General features: G+C 45.5%; 1 protein-coding gene across 1 annotated transcript in view; it reads left to right on the top strand.

Moving 5' to 3' along the window:
* KMT2D (lysine methyltransferase 2D) overlaps positions 1–23341 on the top strand; it is a 233551-nt gene that overhangs the window by 103756 nt on the left and 106454 nt on the right. Inside the window, exons 23-25 of the mRNA XM_069758349.1 lie at positions 7604–7754; positions 8459–8536; positions 21786–21950. Coding sequence (XP_069614450.1) covers positions 7604–7754; positions 8459–8536; positions 21786–21950 — 394 coding nt within the window. The remainder of the gene's footprint in view (positions 1–7603; positions 7755–8458; positions 8537–21785; positions 21951–23341) is intronic.

Below are 23341 nucleotides of genomic sequence, written 5' to 3'. Positions count from 1 at the left end.
TCGGTGACAGATTATTATTATTAATTATAGCGCCATTTATTCCATGGCGCTTTACATGTGAGGAGGGGTATACATAATAAAAACAGGTACAATAAGCTTGAACAATACAAGTCACAACTGGTACAGGAGGAGAGAGGACCCTGCCTGCGAGGGCTCACAATCTACAAGGGATGGGCGAGGATACAGTAGGTGAGGATAGAGCTGGTCGTGCAGTGGCTTGGTCGATAGGTGGTTACTGCAGGTTGTAGGCTTGCCGGAAGAGGTGGGTCTTCAGGTTCTTTTTGAAGGTTTCGATGGTAGGCGAGAGTCTGATGTGTTGTGGTAGAGAGTTCCAGAGTAGGGGTGATGCGCGAGAGAAATCTTGTATGCGATTGTTGGAAGAGGAGATAAGAGGGGAGTAGAGAAGGACATCTTGTAAGGATCGGAGGTTGCGTGCAGGAAAGTACCGGGAGACGAGGTCACAGATGTACGATACGATACACTTTATTGATCCCGTGGGAAATTATGGAAAGTATGGAGGAGACAGGTTGTGGATGGCTTTGTATGTCATGGTTAGGCTTTTGTACTGGAGTCTCTGGGTAATGGGGAGCTAGTGAAGGGATTGACAGAGGGGAGAGGCCAGGGAATAGCGGTGGGACAGGTGGATTAGTCGGGCAGCAGAGTTTAGAATAGATTGGAGGGGTGCGAGAGTGTTAGAGGGGAGGCCACAGAGGAGGAGGTTACAGTAGTCGAGGCGGGAGATGATGAGGGCATGAACTAGGGTTTTGCAGATTCTTGGTTTAGGAATGTACGGATCCGTGAAATATTTTTGTGTTAAAGGAGGCAGGAAGTGGAAAGGGCTTGGATATGCGGTTTGAAGGAGAGATCAGTGTCGAGGATTACCCCGAGACAGCGAGCTTGTGGGACTGGGGAGAGTGGGCAGCCGTTTACTGTAATGGATAGGTTCGTTGGGGGGGGGGGGGGGGGAAGACAATGAACTCTGTTTTGTCCATGTTAAGTTTTAGAAATCTAGCAGAGAAGAAGGATGAAATAGCGGATAGACATTGAGGGATTCTGGTTAGTAGGGTGGTGATATCTGGTCCAGAGATGTATATCTGTGTGTCATCAGCATGGAGATGATACTCAAAACCGTGAGATTCTATGAGCTGTCCCAGGCCAAAAGTGTAAATGGAGAAGAGCAGGGGCCCTAGAACTGAACCTTGCGGGACTCCAACAGATAGGGGGCGAGGTGAGGAGGTGGTGTGTGAATGGGAGATGCTGAATGTTCGGTTAGTTAGGTATGATGAGATCCAAGATAGGGCCAAGTCTGTGATGCCAAGGGATGAGCGGGTCTGTAATAATAGGGAATGGTCCACTGTGTCAAAGGCAGAGGACAGGACCAGGAGGAGGATGCTAGAGTAGTGTTGCTTGCTCTTGGCGGTCAATAGGTCATTGGTGACCTTAGTTAGGGCAGTTTCAGTGGAGTGGTGTGAACGGAAGCCTGATTGCAAGCGGTCGAAAAGGGAGCAGGAAGATAGATGGGAGGACAGTTCAAGATGGACGTGTTGTTCCAGTAGTTTTGAGGCATAGGGGAGAAGTGATATAGGGCGATAGCTAGATACAGAGGATGGGTCAAGAGAGGGCATTTGAGGATAGGTGTGATTGAGGCATGTTTAAAGCTTGAGGAGAAAACACCAGTTGTTAGTGATAGGTACTCTGAACTCTCAACTCTTAGTGAGAAAGCAGTGGGAGAACCGACATGTAAAGGAGCAATATACAAAAGAAATTTCAATACCAAACTGAAACAATACAGTTGTAAAACATGGGAGGGTGCTGTGTCCCCCCAATGAAGGCTCTGATAAATAGATTTTACGGTAAGTAACCAAAAATCCTGTTTTCTTGGTTGCTTCATTGGGGGACACAGGAAACCATGGGTTTTCCCAAAGCAAATACTGGAAGGAAAACCGTACAAACTCCATTCAGGTCAGAGAACTAGCCACTGCCACTTGCAAGAGTCTCCTACCTGTTGAGGCTTGGGTATGATTCCTGTAGAACTTGGCAAATGTGTGAATAGAAGACCATGTTGCCACTTTGCAAAGCTGTAATGCGGATGCCTGATGGCGATCGGCCCAGGAGGCACCCACCGCTCGGGTAGAGTGGGCCTTAATCCCAGTGGGTGGCATTCTGTTCTAAACCCGGTACGCCTCCAAGATAGCTGGCCTGATCCAAAGCCTATTTGTAGTCTTGGATGCTGGAAGGCCTTTAAGAGTAACCTCAGAAGCAACAAACGAGAATCTGTCCTCCAGAAGGGAGCGGTCTTGGAAAGGGAAACGCAAATCGCCTGACCAGGTCAAATCTGTTCAGAGAATGCTTCAGGGGGTGACCTGGAGAAGGACAGAAGGAAGGAAGAATGATGTCCTCTTTGAGAAGAAAAGTGGAGACTACCTTAGGAAGAAAGGAGGGAACAGTACTCAAAACCGCCTTTTCCTGATGCCGATGCCAGCTCCGAAACCCGCCTGATAAAAGTAATGGCCACGAGAAAAAAAACACTTGCCAAGATAGAAGGGACAGGGAGACTACTCTGAGCGATTCAAATGGGGATCTCCTTTGAGCTTCCAAAACCAGGTTGAGATCCCAGGGGTCCTCTGGCGGTCGATACGGAGGCGCCGCATGAGCCAGTCACTGAAGGAAGGTCAGACTGGAATGTGTGAAACTAGATTATTCTAGAATAGAGAATGCTGAGACTTGGCCCTTCAGGGAGCTGAAGGCAAGCCCTGCATTTAATCCTACTTGAAGGAAAGCCAGAATAGAAGGGATAGAGGAGTGATGCAGAGGACTAAAGAGCTGGTGAAAAGCGGTGCTAAAGCCCGGTACAGGAAAAAAAACACATACCTGCAAACATAATCACCCTTAGGCTAGGTGGACACGTTCAGGATTTCTTGCAGAAAATTCCTGAGAAAAACCTGAAATTTTCTGCAAGAAATCGGCGTGCGTTTTTGCCGCCTTTTTTTCCCCAATGCATTTTATAGTGGGAAATCCGCAAAAAAAAACCCGCAAAATTAATGAACATGCTGCGTTTTTTACCGCGATGCGTTTTTTTTCGCGGGAAAAAAACGCATCATGAGCACAAAACATGCGGAATTCATTCTAAATGATGGGATGCATATTGTATGCTTTTTTTGCGGTTTTATAGCGTTTTTATCGCGAAAAAAACGTGAAATATCAGCAATGTATGCACACAGCCTTAATAAAGGGCCCCACACACATGCCCCCCCTCCAATACAGAGCCCCACACACTTGAAAGTTGATTAAATAGAAAATCCTGTAAGATTTTTAGGACACTAGAAACACCTTAGATGAATCCTCTACTGATTATGGAAACTGGTCAAACGATCCACTCTGCAGGGCTGAAACAATCTCCGAGATAGGGAAAACCTGCAGGAAAGAAAGTGGGTAAATTTTCGTCCCTGGTGATGTCTTTGATGTTGGTAAACTGATGTCAAAACCTCACCGAATTTCGGGATGTCTGTACCTGCTTTTTATATTTTGTACTTTTTATTTATTTATTTGATTCTATTACACACTCCCCCCCCCTTCGAACCCCCTTCGAAATAGGGATGCATTTTATAGTCCGAAATCTAACTTGCCTAGCTCGAATGCGGTGGTGGGGCAGGACTGCCTCTGCAGGAAGCCGGCGGCGGTCTCCAGCAAAATATTGGCACATGTGCAGACTAGCAAGATCTCTGCTAGTCATTGAACCGAGATCCCAATGTGCGGCACAATTTTGATGGAGACCGCTGGAGGTTAATCTGAGCATGTGCCACCCCAGCACCATTTTGCTGGAGAACGCGGGAACATGAATGAGCACAAGTACCGCCCATGGCAAGGGTGGTGCTAGCGTGAAATTACAGGAGCCTCAAATAAATCGTGATGGCAGGTTGTCATCACGATTTGTATGAGCCTCCTTTTTAAAATTCCACTGCAGGGCCACCTGTCAATTTGGCCCTGCAACTGTTTCAAAACTACAACTCCCATGATGCTTGGACAGGTTGGGGATGATGGGAGCTGTAGTTTTGGTAACATCTGCAGAGTCACACAAGTTGTGCAAAATTGCTGTCCCCATTCAATTGTGTGGCACAACCTATGGCCCTCCCGCAGCAGACCTCCCTCATAAGTATCAGCATGCATGTTATTAAATACACTGCTCAAAAAAATAAAGAGAACACTAAAAATCAAACATCCTAGATATCACTGAATGAAATTTTCAAGTTGTAAATCTTTATTCATTACATAGTGGAATGTGTTGAGAACAATAAAACCTAAAAATGATCAACGTAAATCACAACTAATATCCCACGGAGGTCTAGAGTTGGAATGATGCTCAAAATGAAAGTGGAAAATGAAGTTACAGGCTGATCCAACATCAGTGGAAATGCCTCAAACCAGGAAATGATGCTCAGTAGTGTGTGTGGCCCCAACCTGCATGTATTTATCTCCCTACAATGCCTGGGCATGCTCCTGATGAGGCGGCAGATGGTCTCCTGAGGGATCTTTTCCCAGACCTGGACTAAAGCATCTGCCAACTCCAGGACAGTCTGTGGTGCAACGTGACGTTGGTGGATGGTGCGAAACAGGATGACCCAAATGTGTTCAATCAGATTCAGGTCTGGGGAATTGGCGGGCCAGTCCATAGCTTCAATGCCTTCATCTTGCAAGAACTGCTTACACACTCCAGCCACATGAGGTCTGGCATTATCCTGCATTAGGAGGAACCCAGGGCCAACCGCACCAGCATATGGTCTCACAAGGGGTCTGAGGATCTCATCTCGGTACCTAATGGCAGTCAGGCTTCCTCTGGCGAGCACATGGAGGGCTGTGCGGCCCTCCAAAGAAATGCCACCCCACACCATTACTGAGCCACTGCCAAACCGGTCATGCTGAAGGATGTTGCAGGCAGCAGATTGCTCTCCACAGCGTCTCCAGACTTGTCACGCCTGTCACATGTTCAGTGTGAACCTGCTTTCATCTGTGAAGAGCACAGGGCGCCAGTGGCAAATTTGCCAATTCTGGTGTTCTGTGGCAAAGCGTCCTTCATGGTGTTGGGCTGTGAGCACAACCCCCCCATCTGTGGACGTCGGGCACTCAGACCATCCTCATGGAGTCTGTTTCTAACCGTTTGTGCAGACACATGCACATTTGTGGCCTTCTGGAGGTCCTTTTGCAGGGCTCTGGCAGTGCTCTTCCTGTTCCTCCTTGCACAAAGGCTGAGGTAGCGGTCCTGCTTCTGGGTTCCCTCCTACGGCCCCCTCCACATCTTCGGGTGTACTTGCCTGTCTCCTAGTAGCGCCTCCAGCCTCTGGACACTACACTGACAGACACAGCAAACCTCGCCACAGCTCATATTGATGTGCCATCCTGGATGCAGTACCTGAGCCACTTGTGTGGGTTGTAGAGTCCGTCTTATGCTACCACAAGTGTGAAAGCACAACCAACATTCAAAAGTGACCAAAACATCAGCCAGAAAGCATTGGTACTGAGATGTGGTCTGTGGTCCCCACCTGCAGAACCGCTCCTTTACCGAGTGTCTTGATAATTGCCAATAATTTCCATTTGTTGTCTATTCCATTTGCACAACAACATGTGAAACTGATAATCAAACAGTGTTGCTTTTTAAGTGGACAGTTTTATTTCACAGAAGTTTGATTTACTTGGAGTTATATTCTGTTGTTTAAGAGCTCCCTTTATTTTTTTGAGCAGTGTATTTTACCACATTTTTTGTTTCAATAATTTTTGGGCTATTTTCCTTCTTTAAAACCTAGGTGTGTCATATGGACCAGTGTGTCTTATAGTCCGAAAAATATGGTATATAGCGTAAATCAAGGTATCCTATGAAGCATGGCCTGTGGCTGAGCTTCACTGAAGTCCTTAAACACCAGCATTGGAGGTCTGCCATTGTAGCCCATTTAGTCTCCCACAATCGCAATTAGAGCCGATTCACAGCGGCATCTAAATGGTTAACATCTATTATAGACAGACTAGCTATTGAACCCGTTCTACGCCCGGGGGTGAGCATTTTTATTGGTACATCTAATTTTGTAGTACAATAAATAAAGCGCGGTATGCGCACGAGCCGACGTTGGCACCATTTTTTTTTTAAGACACTGTGAATTTGCATATACAGTGTCTTCAATGAAATGACTCTAGAGATCGCGGTGTGCGCACGCGCTGATTCTGCGCTATTTTATTGAAGTAATGTACTATGTTAGCATAGCAGTGCGCATGTGCCGGCCATAGTGATAAAAGCGATGGCCGGTACGAATTCACACAGTTGTTCAATAAAATGGCGCCGTAGTGTGGTATGCACACGTAATGACTCCAGCGCCACACTGCGCAGGCTCCGCCCGACTTTGGACAGGAGGACGCGTCCAGCGTTGCATGCAAGATGTAGGCTATGTAATAAAGCTGGCATCAGCCTTGTGTAGAAGGAGCTTCCCGACTGAGCACATCCCTTCCCAGGATGTTAATTCACTTCCTCGTGTGACAAGGGGTTAAATAAATGTTCTCTCTGGTTGTGCATACAGGGAGCAGGAGAGGAACAGGTCCCCATATATTTTCTGAAAGTGGGTGTCCAGCAACTTAGTCAAACATAAACCTTCTTGCATTTGAGGGCCATTTTTTTTTATATAACAAACCTCCCCTTGTGTGTCTGCATGCAGTTCTTCCATTCTTTCTGCTGTCGTGTGCATATTACAACACTCCATTAAATGAACATACTAACACACATACACAGGCACTGAAGCTACTAACGTTTTCCATTTGCTTTCTGAGTTTAATTCCCCTTAAATTCACTAAGAGCTTTGATCCTGTTATAATTTAAAAGCCAAGATCTAAGGCTTCATTCAGATGGCGGAAATTTTTCTTAAGCGCCAAGAAACTAATTTTCATCAGTGATTGGGCCAAAGTCATGTGGACAGCCCGTAGACTATAAAAGGTGCAAAAAAAAAAAACATAAAAAGAAACCCACAGGTAGAACTCATACGTGAACTGATATGTGAATGAGCCCTTGACTGGTACGTCTTTCACAGCATTCGTTTAGAAAAGCGGTCGTCTGAGGGTCCAACACTTGGCGCTCCCGCTGATCACCTGTGCTTGGGGGATTGTGCTTAGTAGTGGAGCTGCACAGCGCTGTCCACTGCATAGTGGCCGCAGTGGGGTACTGCAGATCCACTCCTATTTTGAATAGAAGGCGATGTGCAGTCCCCAGCTAGTCACTATGGTGCTGATGACCTATCCTAAGGATGTTGAATGCTTTGATATTGATTGTCTAACACCTTTTATAGCATTGCATTCTTTCCAGCAAATTGCTTAATGTGCTTACGTTCCTTAGGTTTTGTGAATGGAATTATCAACATAACTAAAATTATGGATGATGCAAACAAAGTCAATATTTTTATAAAAAGCATCTTTATTTGCACGTGACAGATTGATAAGTCAGATAATATGAATGAATGACTATTATAGACTTGGTACTGTTGCACTTTCATGTAGAAAATATTTTTCATAATTCTTTTCTTTTTCTTCTTTTAAAATAAAAATTGGATAACGTTTTGTCCTCTCGCCGCAGGAAGCATTTTTTGGCAAAGAGTTGATGGAACTCAGCAAGCAGGCCCTTCTTGCTGCTCGTCCTGTACCTCAAAAAGCAAAGACAGTGCAGGGTATACCATGTCCGGCATCTGGAACTACACCTGCCCCACAGTTGTCCCAACAAAACACAGGTAACAGGCAACTTCTATTAAAAGAAGTTTTACACCAGTTTAATTAAAATTGTAATGGGTGGTCGTCAAATGTAAGATTATCGTCTGGTCTATTCTTGGGTTCACAAGTCAATGATCGAATATTCCATTTTTTTTTTTTTTATTGTTGGTCCAGATATAGCGGACACTGCAGACTGCAGCGGCGGTTTTCACTGTACCCCAAGCTGCATCTGGGTTGCTTACTCCATTCCACTGGCTAACTGGTTTGCACAATCTGTAACTAGGAGTTGCAAACTACTGATGGAACATCCACTCGCACATCTGCCATTCATGGTGATATTATAAATGCACACGGATATGGCTTGTATATGGCACCAGTCACACAGGTGTAGTGCGCAGTATCTGGCTTACAACGTATTAGTGACCCCCATACGATTAGATCAGGTGGGCTGCCCATCACTATGTAAGTGCACCCCACAAGGACAGACGCCTCAATTCCCCGAGCCCACACCAAAGGGCCCAACTGCACCCTGCACTGGTAAATAAGATATAGAAAATGCAGGCTATATTTTGTAGTGACCTGTCAGGGCTTTATCTTTTTGAAAACTATTCTTGAATTCCTGTCTTGCCGCCATCATGTAAACATAATCATGATGCTAGTGTGTACGGAGCCATAGTAAACTTCAGTCACTTTTGTGTGTGTTTTTTTCCCCCCCATAATAAAGTGATGACTACGGCCGCCCCTAGTTCCACATTGCCTCATGACGATTCTGACAGCAATGAAACAAGGCTAGAAAACTCAGGTTAGTAATATCACACCATTCTATACTCTTATTCTATTTGCATGTCCAATAAAGTAGTAAATTCTTATTTCAAGCATGCTTTTCCCCAAATTCTCAGTAATTTCCTCTTGAACATTTCAATTATTGCTATTCACTGATTTTTTATTTATTTATTTATTTATTCTCATTTTAATTAGCGAATTCTTGCCAGAGACCATTGAAAGACCTGCTTGCAGGAATAAATCGGTCACTTGGCCTCCACATGTAGTATCTAGCTACTCTGTGCCATCCACATTGTGGATGTTCTTTAGAACCCCCCAGTGTACGAAATTCTGCATTGTGCCAAGGAAAGAAGACTTTTTGTGCCTGCACATACAGTAGCAGCTGGAATCCATGGGGAAAAGTAAAAGACTCCTGGTAATAGTAAAAACTACCCTGAAAGCCTCTAGTATGCAACAAATGGAATGTTTAAGCATAAAGGTTGTCAGAGCCGGACTCTAGAGTTGATCGAATTTGCTCGGGTCCCTGCTTATTCGGCAAGCTACAGCGCTTACCAGATAAGCTGCAGAGGGAACTCGGATATATGGAGCGCAGCAGCTGATTAGCTGTTCGGCGCCGCAGCTGCATGTGTCACGACAAATGCATGGAGATCCCAACAAACAGGCTCTCCATGCATGTGCTGTGACACAGCCGCGACACATGCTTTTGCGGAGCCGAACAGCTGATAAGCCGGCACGCTCCATGTATCCGGGTTCCCTCTGCAGCTTATTCGGTAAGCATTATAACTTGCCAAATAAGCCCTAACCCGATGAGTGTTAGTATGAGCAAATTTTAGGTAAGAAAGGAATAAAAGGTCATCTATGTCCTATTCTACCAGAGGTCTAATTTTCAAAGAACTGCCATGACTGAATGCGGATCTTGGCTAGTGCCTGTCTATCCTTTCCTGTTGCTTGTCTTTTTGAGACCTGAGCATAGTTATTTAACTGCCCTCCCCTCCACGCAGAGGAAGCGTCAGAAACCGAGGCCCTGAGTATTGCTGCTTCTCACCCTGGAGAGAAAATTCTGACGACTCTGCCAGAGGGAGCCCTCGGCTCGGATCTGGAGAAAATCTCCACAGAGGGTTGGTCTCTCACAATAGCCTTAAATTTCCTTCTATTTTGTAATGTGTTCTGTATGCAGTGGTCGATAATTCCTCTGCATCAGGTTTCCCCAAACCTTTCCTCAGCTGTCACCTTTCCTTATGTTGTAATGTTACTCTGCATTGATCACTGCTATCCAGCAAAGTTTTGTGGTTTTTGTCTGATAACATGTAAGAGTTTCAGATTCTCTGACATATTTCTTGATTGCTTGTCAGTTAAAGCAGGGGTGGGCAATTAATTTTCCCAATGGGCCACAACAGTGACCGTTACTGTGGAGGCCAAACCAATAGGCTGAAATTAATTTTGCTCACTATTAATATTAAAATATTAATTACAATTAATATAAATTATTTCACTTAATGTTGACTATAATTAAGTATGCTGACATCCCCCTATATACCCTATCAGCCAAGACACCAACTCCGTATATACTGTATGAGCCCCCACATAGCCTCCTGTATACAATGAGCCCCCACATAGCCTCCTATATACAATGAGCCACCACATAGCCTCTCTATATGCAATTTGAGCCCCCACATAGCCTCTCTATATGCAATGAGCCCCCACATAGCCTCTCTATATGCTATGAGCCCCCATATAGCACCTCTAAATGTGATGAGCTCCCACATAGCCTCTCTGTATACAATGAGACCCACACAAAGCCTAATCGCTATAGCCTCTGTGTATGCAATGAGCCCCCACATAGCTTCTCTATATCCTATGAGCCCCCACATAGCGACTCTATATGCAATGAACCCCCACATAGCATCTATATATACAATGAGCCCCCACATAGCCTCTCTGTACAGTGAGCCCCCACATAGCCTCTCTGTACAGTGAGCCCCCACATAGCCTCTTTATATGCAATGAGCCCCAACACAGCCTCTGTGTGCAATGAGCCCCCACATAGCCCCTCTGTATGCAATGAGTCCCCACACAGCCTCTCTGTATGCAATGAGCCCCACATAGCCTCTCTGTATACAATGAGCCCCCACATAGCCTCTTTATATGCTATGAGCCCCCCATAGCCTCTATGTATGCAATATGAGCCCCCCATAGCCTCTCTGTATGCAATATAAGCCCCACATAGCCTCTTAGTATGCAGTATGAGCCCCCACATAGCCTCTTACATACAAATATCCCATACACATGGAAAAAAAAAAACACCACATCCTGTCTCCTGTGCACTAAGTCTCAACAGCGCGATGAAATAACGTCATCGTGTCTGCTGTCTCTCACTCATTGGTGCAAGATGGAGCCGATGGCCCTGTCCTTCACCAATGTATTCACCGCTGTCTACATCTTGAGAATGCAGATCGCAGTGACTTGAAGTGTATGTACTGCAGGCGAGTGAGTGAGGGCACGGAGCAGCCAATGGGTCACTGTTTCAGCCCTTCACTGTTTCAGCCCTGTCTCTGTGGACCTGACTGGAACAATAGGTGGGCGAGATGTGGGCTGCAGTATTCCCAGGTCTGAGTTAAAGGGACACTTCTGGAGGAAAAAAAAGCAACATTTTTATTAAGCTTTTTAATAAAATTATATAATTTTTTACATTTAATTTTTTGGAAATGCTAGGACATGAAAGTGAAATAGAAATGTTGTAATTTTTGAACAATGATTGCAGAAAGTTAATAATCCTGAAAGTAACAACACAGTAATCTCCATCTACTGCACTGCTGCAAGTAACCTCACAATACTACACTGAGGATTGGAATGACTGACAGATCTGCAAGTCTCTTTATAGGCCTAGATATGGATTGCACGAATGGACGGGGGCAATGGCAAATGCTAAACTTCTGTTGAGTCACACATTTTCCTTTTACAAGTTGAAAAGTATTTTCTCCTGAAAAGATCTCCAAAAAGTAGACGTCTTTGCATCGTCCTGGTTGGATTACATTTCTATGTGGGCATGACTTGGTTATAAAGTTGAGAGTTGTATGACAAACTACATGGTCCGTGTGAATGAGGTCCTGGGAAAGAGGATGAGGGGAAAGATGGAGAGCACTATCTAAGCGTAGTAAATGAATATTTCTTGTTGAGAAACGTGCAACTTGAATCTTGCTCACCTGGTATGGTTGTGCAAGGAGGCACAACACTGGGAATGGTTTGCAAACGAGGGTGATTCTTCCACTGGTGTGCTGCCTGTCTCTAATAACATAGAGGTGATTTTCCTTTCCCAGAAAAATTCCTCCACGTGGAGTGTGAAAAAGGATGTTTCAGGGTGCTTCCTTCAGAGGATCCTTAACCCGAATTTGAATAAGAGGGTTATATAGACAAAGAACCAAATATATCTGACTTTCAGTCGGATTATACACAGCTCAAAAAAATAAAGGGAACACTAAAATCCCACATCTTAGATATCACTGAATGAAATATTTCAGTTGCAAATCTTTATTCATTACATAGTGGAATGTGTTCAGAACAATAAAACATAAAAATGATCAATATAAATGTAAATCCCATGGAGGTCTGGATTTGGAATTATACTCAAAATAAAAGTAGAAAATCACATTAAAGGCTGATCCAACTACAGTGGAAATGCCTCAAGACAAGGAAATGATGTTCAGCTGTGTGTGTGGCCTCCACGTGCCTGTATGACCTCCCTACAACGCCTGGGCATGCTCCTGATGAGGCGGCGGATGGTCTCCGGAGGGATCTCCTCCCAGACCTGGACTAAAGCATCTGCCAACTCCTGGACAGTCTGTGGTGCAACGTGACGTTGGTGGATGGTGCAAAACAGGATGTCCCAAATGTGTCCAATCGGATTCAGGTCTGGGGAACAGGCGGGCCAGTCCATAGCTTCAATGCCTTCATCTTGCAGGAACTGCTGACATACTCCAGCCACATGAGGTCTGGCATTGTCCTGCATTAGGAGGAACCCAGGGCCAACTGCACCAGCATATGGTCTCAAAAGGGGTCTGAGGATCTCATCTCGGTACCTAATGGCAGTCAGGCTACCTCTGGGAAGCACATGGAGGGCTGTGCGGCCCTCCAAAGAAATGCCACCCCACACCATTACTGAGCCACTGCCAAGCCGGTCATGCTGAAGGATGTTGCAGGCAGCAGATCGCTCTCCACAGCATCTCCAGACTCTTGTCACGCCTGTCACATGTGCTCAGTGTGAACCTGCTTTCATCTGTGAAGAGCACAGGACACCAGTGGCGAGTTTGCAAATCCTGGTGTTCTGTGGCAATTGCAAATCGTCCCGCACGGTGTTGGACTGGGAGCACAACCCCCATCTGTGGACATCAGGCACAGATGTAAACACACAAAATTTTGTGTTTCCGTGTGGTCGCCACACACGTCAAATCGCCGCATGCGAATGCATCCACATACATCGCACATCCCTGCTTACCCAATGTTAACCCCTTCCCGACCCATGACGCCACGTAGGCGTCATGAAAGTCGGTGCCATTCCGACCCATGACGCCTATGCGGCGTCATGGAAAGATCGCGTCCCTGCAGATCGGGTGAAAGGGTTAACTCCCATTTCACCCGATCTGCAGGGACAGGGGGAGTGGTAGTTTAGCCCAGGGGGGGTGGCTTCACCCCCTCGTGGCTACGATCGCTCTGATTGGCTGTTGAAAGTGAAACTGCCAATCAGAGCGATTTGTAATATTTCACCCATTATAACGGGTGAAATATTACAATCCAGCCATGGCCGATGCTGAAATATCATCGGCCATGGCTGGAAATACTAGTGTGCCCCCACCCCACCCCTCCGATCGCCCCCCCACCCCCCCGATCTGGCCGGTACACTGCTCCGGCTCCCCTCCGTCCTGTGCTCCGCTCCCCCCCGTGCTCGTGTCCGCTCCCCCCGTGCTCCAATCACCCCCCCGTGCTCCAATCACCCCCCCCTGCACTCCGATCCACCCCCCCCCGTGCTCCGTTCCACCCCCCCGTGCTCCATTCCAGCCCCCCCGTGCTCCGTTCCACGCCCCCCGCGCTCCGTTCCACCCCTCCCGCGCTCCGATTCCCCCCCCCGTGCTCCGATCCCCCCCCCCCCCGTGGTCCCCCCCCACCCTATCATACTTACCGATCCAGCCGTGGTCCCGTCCGTCTTCTCCCGGGCGCCGCCATCTTCCAAAATGGCGGGCGCATGCGCAGTGCGCCCGCCGAATCTGCCGGCCGGCAGATTCGTTCCAAAGTGCATTTTGATCACTGAGATATAATCTATCTCAGTGATCAAAATAAAAAAAATAATAAATGACCCCCCCCCCTTTGTCACCCCCATAGGTAGGGACACTAAAAAAAATAAAGAAATTTTTTTTTTCCACTAATGTTAGAATAGGGTTAGGGTTAGGGGTAGGGGTAGGGGTAGGGTTAGGGTTAGGGTTAGGGGTAGGGGTAGGGGTAGGGCTAGGGTTAGGGGTAGGGTTAGGGGTAGGGTTAGGGGTAGGGGTAGGGTTAGGGCTAGGGTTAGGGTTAGGAATGTGCACACGTATTCTGGTCCTCTGCGGATTTTTCCGCTGCGGATTTGATAAATCCGCAGTGCTAAACCGCTGCGGATTTATGGCGGATTTACCGCGTTTTTTTCTGCGCATTTCACTGCGGTTTTACAATTGCGATTTTCTATTGGAGCAGTTGTAAAACCGCTGCGGAATCCGCACAAAGAAGTGACATGCTGCGGAATGTAAACCGCTGCGTTTCCGTGCAGTTTTTCCGCAGCATGTGCACAGCGATTTTTGTTTCCCATAGGTTTACATTGAAATGTACACTCATGGTAAACTGCTGCGGATCCGCAGCGTTTTCCGCAGCGTGTGCACATACCTTTAGAATTAGGCCATGTGCACACGGTGCGGATTTGGCTGCGGATTCGCAGCAGTGTTCCATCAGGTTTACAGTACCATGTAAACATATGAAAAACCAAATCCGCTGTGCCCATGGTGCGGAAAATACCGCGCGGAAACGCTGCATTGTATTTTCCGCAGCATGTCAATTCTTTGTGCGGATTCCGCAGCGTTTTACACCTGTTCCTCAATAGGAATCCGCAGGTGAAATCCGCACAAAAAACACTGGAAATCCGCGGAAAATCCGCAGGTAAAACACAGTGCCTTTTACCCGCAGATTTTTCAAAAATGGTGCGGAAATATCTCACACGAATCCGCAACGTGGGCACATAGCCTTAGGGTTAGGGTTGGAATTAGGGTTGTGGTTAGGGTTAGGGGTGTGTTGGGGTTAGTGTTGTGGTTAGGGGTGTGTTGGGGTTAGGGTTGTGATTAGGGTTATGGCTACAGTTGGGATTAGGGTTAGGGGTGTGGGGGGGTTAGTGTTGGAGTTAGAATTGAGGGGTTTCCACTGTTTAGGCACATCAGGGGTCTCCAAACGCAACATGGCGCCACCATTGATTCCAGCCAATCTCGTATTCAAAAAGTCAAATGGTGCTCCCTCACTTCCGAGCCCTGACGTGTGCCCAAACAGTGGTTTACCCCCACATATGGGGTACCAGCATACTCAGGACAAACTGCGCAACAATTACTGGGGTCCAATTTCTCCTGTTACCCTTGTGAATCTAAAAAAAATGCTTGCTAAAACATAATTTTTGAGGAAAGAAAAATGATTTTTTATTTTCACGGCTCTGCGTTGTAAACGTCTGTGAAGCACTTGGGGGTTCAAAGTGCTCACCACATATCTAGATAAGTTCCTTGGGGGGTCTAGTTTCTAAAATGGGGTCACTTGTGGGGGGTTTCTACTGTTTAGGCACACCAGGGGCTCTGCAAACGCAACTTGACACCCGCAGACCATTCCATCAAAGTCTGCATTTCAAAAGTCACTACTTCCCTTCTGAGCCCCGACGTGTGCCCAAACAGTGGTTTACCCCCACATATGGGGTATCAGCGTACTCAGGAGAAACTGGACAACAACTTTTGGGGTCCAATTTCTCCTGTAACCCTTGGGAAAATAAAAAATTCTGGGCTAAATAATTATTTTTGAGGAAAGAAAACGTATTTATTATTTTCACGGCTCTGCATTATAAACTTCTATGAAGCACTTGGGGGTTCAAAGTGCTCACCACACATCTAGATAAGTTCCTTTCAGGGTCTAGTTTCCAAAATGGGGTCACTTGTGGGGGGTTTCTACTGTTTAGGCACATCAGGGGCTCTGCAAACGCAACGTGACGCCCGCAGAGCATTCCATCAAAGTCTGCATTTCAAAACGTCACTACTTCAATTCCGAGCCCCGGCATGTGCCCAAACAGTGATTTACCCCCACATATGGGGTATCACCATACTCAGGAGAAACTGGACAACAAATATTGGGGTCAAATTTCTCCTGTTACCCTTGGGAAAATTAAAAAATTCTGGGCTAAATAATTATTTTTGAGGAAAGAAAACGTATTTATTATTTTCACGGCTCTGCATTATAAACTTCTATGAAGCACTTGGGGGTTCAAAGTGCTCACCACACATCTAGATAAGTTCCTTTGGGGGTCTAGTTTCCAAAATGGGGTCACTTGTGGGGGGTTTCTACTGTTAAGCCACATCAGGGGCTCTGCAAATGCAACGTGACGCCCACAGAGCATTCCATCAAAGTCTGCATTTCAAAACGTCACTACTTCACTTCCGAGCCCCGGCATGTGCCCAAACAGTGATTTACCCCCACATATGGGGTATCAGCGTACTCAGGAGAAACTGGACAACAACTTTTGGGGTCAAATTTCTCCTGTTACCCTTGGGAAAATAAAAAATTGCAGGCTAAAAGATCATTTTTGAGAAAATAATTTTTTTTTTTATTTTCATGGCTCTGCGTTATAAACTTCTGTGAAGCACTTGGGGGTTCAAAGTCCTCACCACACATCTAGATTAGTTCCTTTGGGGGTCTAGTTTCTAAAATGGTGTCATTTCTGGGGGATCTCCAATGTTTAGGCACACAGGGGCTCTCCAAACGTGACATGGTGTCCGCTAATGATTGGAGCTAATTTTCCATTTAAAAAGCCAAATGGCGTGCCATCCCTTCCGAGCCCTGCCGTGCGCCCAAACAGTGGTTTACCCCCACATATGGGGTATCAGCGTACTCAGGACAAACTGGACAACAATATTTGGGGTCCAATTTCTCCTATTATCCTTGGCAAAATAGGAAATTCCAGGCTAAAAAATCATTTTTGAGGAAAGAAAAATTATTTTTTATTTTCATGGCTCTGCGTTATAAACTTCTGTGAAGCACCTGGGGGTTTAAAGTGCTCAATATGCATCTAGATAAGTTCCTTGGGGGGTCTAGTTTCCAAAATGGGGTCACTTGTGGGGGAGCTCCAATGTTTAGGCACACAGGGGCTCTCCAAACGCGACATGGTGTCCGCTAACAATTGGAGCTAATTTTCCATTCAAAAAGTCAAATGGCGCGCCTTCTCTTCCGAGCCCTGCCGAGTGCCCAAACAGTGGTTTACCCCCACATATGAGGTATCGGCGTACTCGGGAGAAATTGCCCAACAAATTTTATGATCCATTTTATCCTACTGCCCATGTGAAAATGAAAAAATTGAGGCGAAAAGAATTTTTTTGTGAAAAAAAATTACTTTTTCATTTTTACAGATCAATTTGTGAAGCACCTGAGGGTTTAAAGTGCTCACTAGGCATCCAAATTAGTTCCTTGGGGGGTCTAGTTTCCAAAATGGGGTCACTTGTGGGGGAGCGCCAATGTTTAGGCACACAGGAGCTATCCAAACGCGACATGGTGTCCGCTAATAGATGGAAATAATTTTTCATTCAAAAAGTCAAATGGCGCTCCTTCCCTTCCGAGCCTTACCATGTGCCCAAACAGTGGTTTACCTCCACATGTGAGGTATTGGTGTACTCAGGAGAAATTGCCCAACACATTTTAGGATCCATTTTATCCTGTTGCCCATGTGAAAATGAAAAAATTGAGGCTAAAAGAATTTTTTTGCGAAAAAAAAGTACTTTTTCATTTTTACGGATCAATTTGTGAAGCACCTGGGGGTTCAAAGTGCTCACTATGCATCTAGATAAGTTCCTTGGGGCGTCTAGTTTCCAAAATGGGGTCACTTGTGGGGGAGCTCCAATTTTTAGGCACACGGGGGCTCTCCAAACGTGACATGGTGTCCGCTAAAGAGTGGAGCCAATTTTTGATTCAAAAAGTCAAATGGCGCTCCTTCCCTTCCAAGCCCTGCCGTGCGCCAAAACAGTGGTTTACCCCCACATATGAGGTATCAGCGTACTCAGGACAAATTGGACAACAACTTTCGTGGTTCAGTTTCTCCTTTTACCATTGGGAAAATAAAAAAATTGTTGCTAAAAGATAATTTTTGTGACTAAAAAGTTAAATGTTCATTTTTTCCTTCCATGTTGCTTCTGCTTCTGTGAAGCACCTGAAGGGTTAATAAACTTCTGGAATGTGGTTTTGAGTACCTTGAGGGGTGCAGTTTTTAGAATGGTGTCACTTTTGGGTATTTTCAGCCATATAGACCCCTCAAACTGACTTCAAATGTGAGGTGGTCCCTAAAAAAATGGTTTTGTAAATTTCGTTGTAAAAATGACAAATCGCTGGTCGAATTTTAACCCTTATAACTTCCTAACAAAAAAAAATTTTGTTTCCAAAATTGTGCTGATGTAAAGTAAACATGTGGGAAATGTTATTTATTAACTATTTTGTGTCACATATCTCTCTGGTTTAACAGAATAAAAATTCAAAATGTGAAAATTGCGAAATTTTCAAAATTTTCGCCAAATTTCCGTGTTTATCACAAATAAATGCAGAATTTATTGACCTAAATTTACCACTAACATGAAGCCCAATATGTCACGAAAAAACAATCTCAGAACCGCTAGGATCCGTTGAAGCGTTCCTGAGTTATTACCTCATAAAGGGACACTGGTCAGAATTGCAAAAAACGGCAAGGTCTTTAAGGTCAAAATAGGCTGGGTCTTGAAGGGGTTAAAGATACGCAGGGCAGCGCAGGACGCATGGAGAAGTAGGCGGAGCGTAGTTGGGTCTTCAAGGAGGAAGAAGGGAGGAAGTACGCTGCCATCCGCAGCCCTCCTGACCGCAAATGTGAAACCACCCTAAGTGTTTATAAAGGTCCCTTAGACTGTTTCAGTAGGCTCCACAATCATGGGAAAGACTGCTGACTTGACAGATGTCCAGAAGGCAGTCATTGACACACTCCACAAGGAGGGTAAGCCGCAAAAGGCCATTGCTAAAGATGCCTGCCGTTCTGAGTGCTGTATCCAAGCATATTAATGGAAAGTTGAGTGGAAGGAAATCGTGTGGTAGAAAAAGGTGCACAAGCAACTGGGATAACAGCAACTTTGAAAGGATTGTGAAGAAACGGCCATTCAAAAATTTGGGGAGATTCACAAGGCGTGGACTGCTGCTGGAGTTATTGCTTTAAGAGCCACCACACACAGATATATCCAGGACATGGGCTACAAGTTTCGCCTTCCTTGTGTCAAGCCACTCATGACCAATAGACAACACAAAAATAGTCTTACCTGAGCCAAGGAGAAAAATAGAACTGGACTGTTGCTCAATGGTCGAAGGTGTTTTCAGACGAAAGAAAATTTTGCATTTCATTTGGAAATCAAGGTCCCAGAGTCTGGAGAAAGAGTGGAGAGGTACACAGTGATGGTTTGGGGAGCCATGTCATCTGCTAGTGTAGGTCCACTCTTTTATCAAGACCAAAGTTAGTACAGCCGTCTACCAGAAAATTTTAGAGCACTTCATGCTTCCCTCTGCCGACAAGCTTTTTGGAGATGCAAATTTAATTCTCCGGCAGGACATGCCACCTGTCCACACTGCCAAAAGTACCAATACCTGGTTTAAAAAAAACAGTATCAGGGTAAGTTCACACAGGGTATTTTTGCTGCGTTTTTTAATGCTAATTTTCAGCTGCTTTTTACAATACCAGCAAAGCCTATGAGATTTCAGAAATCTCATGCACACACATTGGTTTTTTGTTTGATCAGTATTTTGTGCTTTGCTGCATTTTTCAGACATAGAGCGTGTCACTTCTTTCAGTGTTTTCGCTGCGTTTTTTTCACCCATTGACTTGAATGGGTGTTGAAAAAAAAATGCAGCAAAAACGCAGGTATCATTTGCTGCGTTTTTGCTGCTGAAAATCGAAGGACATTAGCATGGACAAAGAGGAAAAAAAACCCGCAACAAGTACGCAACAAAAAACGCAACAAAAACACACCTAAACCTGCGTTTCTTTCCTGCCAAGATAATCAGGTTTTGCTACAGAAAAAAAGCAGCAAAAACATCCTGTGTGAACTTACCCTCACTGGGTTTCATTGACCAGCAAACTCTCCTGATCTAGAAACTATTGTCGAGAGGAAGATGAGACACCAGACCCAACAATGCAGATGAGCTGAAGGCTGCTATCAAAGCAACCTGATGCAAAAGGATCCCCGACCAAGGCATTTACTGAACATACATTTCAGTAGGCCAACATTTCGGATTTTAAAATAATTTTTCAAGCTGGTGTTATAAAGGATTCTAATTTACTGAGATAATGATTTTCATTGGCTGTAAGCCATGATCATCAACAATAACAGAAATAAACACTTGAAATAGATCACTCTGTAATGACTCTATGTAATGAATTTCACTTTTTTGTGTTGAAGAACTGTAATTAACTTTGGCGTTTTTAACTAAAAGAGCCACCTTGTGCAGCACTAATGCTGCATTCTGTGAAGGAGGCTCTTCGTTTTGTGCTCCCTTCCAACTGCCGAGTTCACCTCAGGTCAGGCTGGGCCGCTGCGCAGCCTCAGTGACTACCACTGATGTCACTGAGCATGCGCAGACTCAGACAATAGCAAGGTGACATTAACCCCCCATTACCCCATATGGCACTGCTACAGGGCAATGGGAAGAGAGAGGCTAAGTGCCAGAATTGGCGCATCTTACAGAAGCGCCTTTTCTGGGGTGGCTGGGGACAGTTTTTTTTTTTTTTTTTTTGGGGGGGGGGGGGGGGGGCTGTAAGTACTTCTCTGAAGGTGGCCACACAACTAGATTCCACCAAATTAGTGCCCCTGCACTTCTCCCATGCTGCGGGGGAACTCTACCTGTGCAAGGAGAACTTTTAGGACCAATAGTGTGATTTATAGTTCGTACCAGCAGCCTGTAACGCCCCCCTTTCATCCCTCCTCTGACATGCAGCTTCTCAGCAAGTCGTCATGGATTTAAATCCTAACCTGATGACCGCTTCATGTTTACAGAATAGTGACTATGTTGCTAATGCACTTGATGTAGCTTTAGACCAGACAACCCCTTTAAATCCATTCATAAATCACAAGTCTGCAGGTACTCTGTGACTACAGACTTGTGAGTCCTCACAATGTGCCACTGTGTGCTGTGAGGATTCTCCAGTATCGGCACTGGCAGCAGCGGTCCGTGATGGAAAGTTTGCCATATGCATACTCTCTGCCACATTCCAACTAGATGGGCTTGTCTCGCTCAATGCAAGTGTATTGAGTGAGGTCAGAAACAGTCTAGTCAGAATGTGGCCGGGAGTATGCATATGGACGACCACTCCCCTACACTGGAGAATCCTCCCGGCACCCAGTCTGCGCGTTGACGAATCATAAGGCCGCAGTCACATAGTGACTATAGACTTGTAACTTTAGACCAGATAACCGTTTTAATGCCATATAAGCATGGACTGATGGTGGACCACAGGGGCGTCGGCAAGGGATTTACATTTGCAGACAACCCCTTTTTCTTGTCTGTTATATATTGTGTGATCTATTTGAAAAAGCTCCTTAACCAAGATTGATCTCCTATCGGGTCCAGTAGCAGGGATGTGAGGGCTTTGTCAAGTTTAGAAGTTAAATTTTTATTGCAACTTTTTTTTAAAATCCATATAAAAACTCTGTAGTCATCAGTTCTTCTAGCCGATGTACGTCTCTTCATATAGAAGCACCGTAAATTATAGCATGGGTTTTGCTGAATCTGTCATATAAAAAGAATTGCTATGATTTACTTGTGCTCCTGGGTTACTTCCTAAGAATTGGTGTTCAACCATTGTCTTGTTCTGTGGTTCATACATGGGTGTAAAATGTCAATTCTGTATTTTCGACGGTTGTGTGTATCCCTGGTTGTCTGTTGCTTTCCCTCTTCCCTATGTATACATGGACTGGGAAAGCAACAATCCTAACTCTGTTTTGTGACCACAGAGATACCCAAGATGCAGAATACTGACATTCAGCAGCTGCTAAAGGATGTGCTCGGTCCCCCTGATTGTGAACAACATGTCAGTAGGCCAGCTGGGAGAATGGAAGGCCACATGGCAGCCGGATCAGTAACACAGAGTCCAAGACCCTTTGTTCAAGCCATAGCAGGTCAGTGTTTTTATTCAGTTCATCTGCCTTCAATCTGCGGAACTGGCTTCCCTGACTTACCGAAGTGTGCTAGGAGGAGGAGTATAACGCTTTAGTAACACTGATCTGGTTTAATATTGTGGGTACTTCAAGGACTTTTCTCCAGAACAGAATCTGCAACATGAAAAGCCCCTCTAATATACCGCTCATCAATATTTGTGGTCTCGGACAGAGATGCCACGATCATTCTCTGCTCCTAACTTAGTCAGATGCTCTCAGTACCCTCAGCTCTGTGCTGTGCCCCTTCTTTAACCCCATTATATATATTTTGGCATTGATGACTAGTGAATTACTTGATTATAATGCAGAATAAAGATTGTTTCTCTTCTTTCATCCGTAGCCTCGAATATAAGTGAAGTACCGTATATTCTCGCGTATAAGCCGAGATTTTCAGCCCATTTTTTAGGCTGAAAGTGCCCTTCTCGGCTTATACTCGAGTCATTCCCAAGGGTCGGAGGGGGGCGGCAGCTGTCACATCGTACTCACCTGCTCCCGGCGCTGTCCCTGCTTCTCCGATGCGATGGTCTCCGGGTCCCGCAGCTCTTCCTGTGTTCAGCGGTCACGTGGTACCGCTCATTAAAGTAATGAATATGGATGTGACTCCACTCACATAGGGGTGGAGCGCATATTCATTACTTTAATGAGCAGTACCAGTGACAGCTGAACACAGGAACAGCTGCTGGCCCGGGATGACTGAGAAGCAAGGACCGCGCCGGGAGGGTGAGTATAACGGGGGGAGGGTGAGCATTGCGCGATATTCACCTGTCCCAGTTCCCTCGCCGGGCTCCGTCTTCCATGTCTTCTGGCTGTGATGTTCAGGTCAGAGGGTGCGATGACGTGGTTAGTGTGCACCCTGTGCCTGAACAGTCAGAGACCCGGAAGACGGAGCGGCGCACGGCGGTGGAATGGGGACAGGTGAATATCGCAAGTGTCGGGGGCCTGAGCCGTGGGTGAGTGGCATTTTTTTTTTCATCGCAGCAGCATATTGGGCAAATATTTCTATGGAGCATCTTATGGGGCCATCAACCTTTGTGCAGCATTATATGGGGCATAATATTCTATGGAGCATCTTATGGGGCCATCATGAACTGTATGGAGCATTATATGGGGCTCCTGATTCAATATGGATATTCAAGCACACTTAACCTACTGATGTCTCAATTAATTTTACTTTTATTGGTATCTATTTTTACTTTTGAAATTTACCAGTAGCTGCTGCATTTCCCACACTAGGCTTATACTCGAGTCATTAAGTTTCCCAGTTTTTTGTGGCAAAATTAGGGGTCTTGGCTTATACTCGAGTATATACGGTAAATGTGGTGATCAGTTTGTACCCTCTAAATTATTAGTAG

Source organism: Ranitomeya imitator, chromosome 3 (assembly GCF_032444005.1).
Source record: "Ranitomeya imitator isolate aRanImi1 chromosome 3, aRanImi1.pri, whole genome shotgun sequence".
NCBI lineage: Eukaryota > Metazoa > Chordata > Amphibia > Anura > Dendrobatidae > Ranitomeya > Ranitomeya imitator.
Note: the sequence above shows the minus strand (reverse complement) of the source record. Positions and strands in the feature narration are given on the sequence as shown.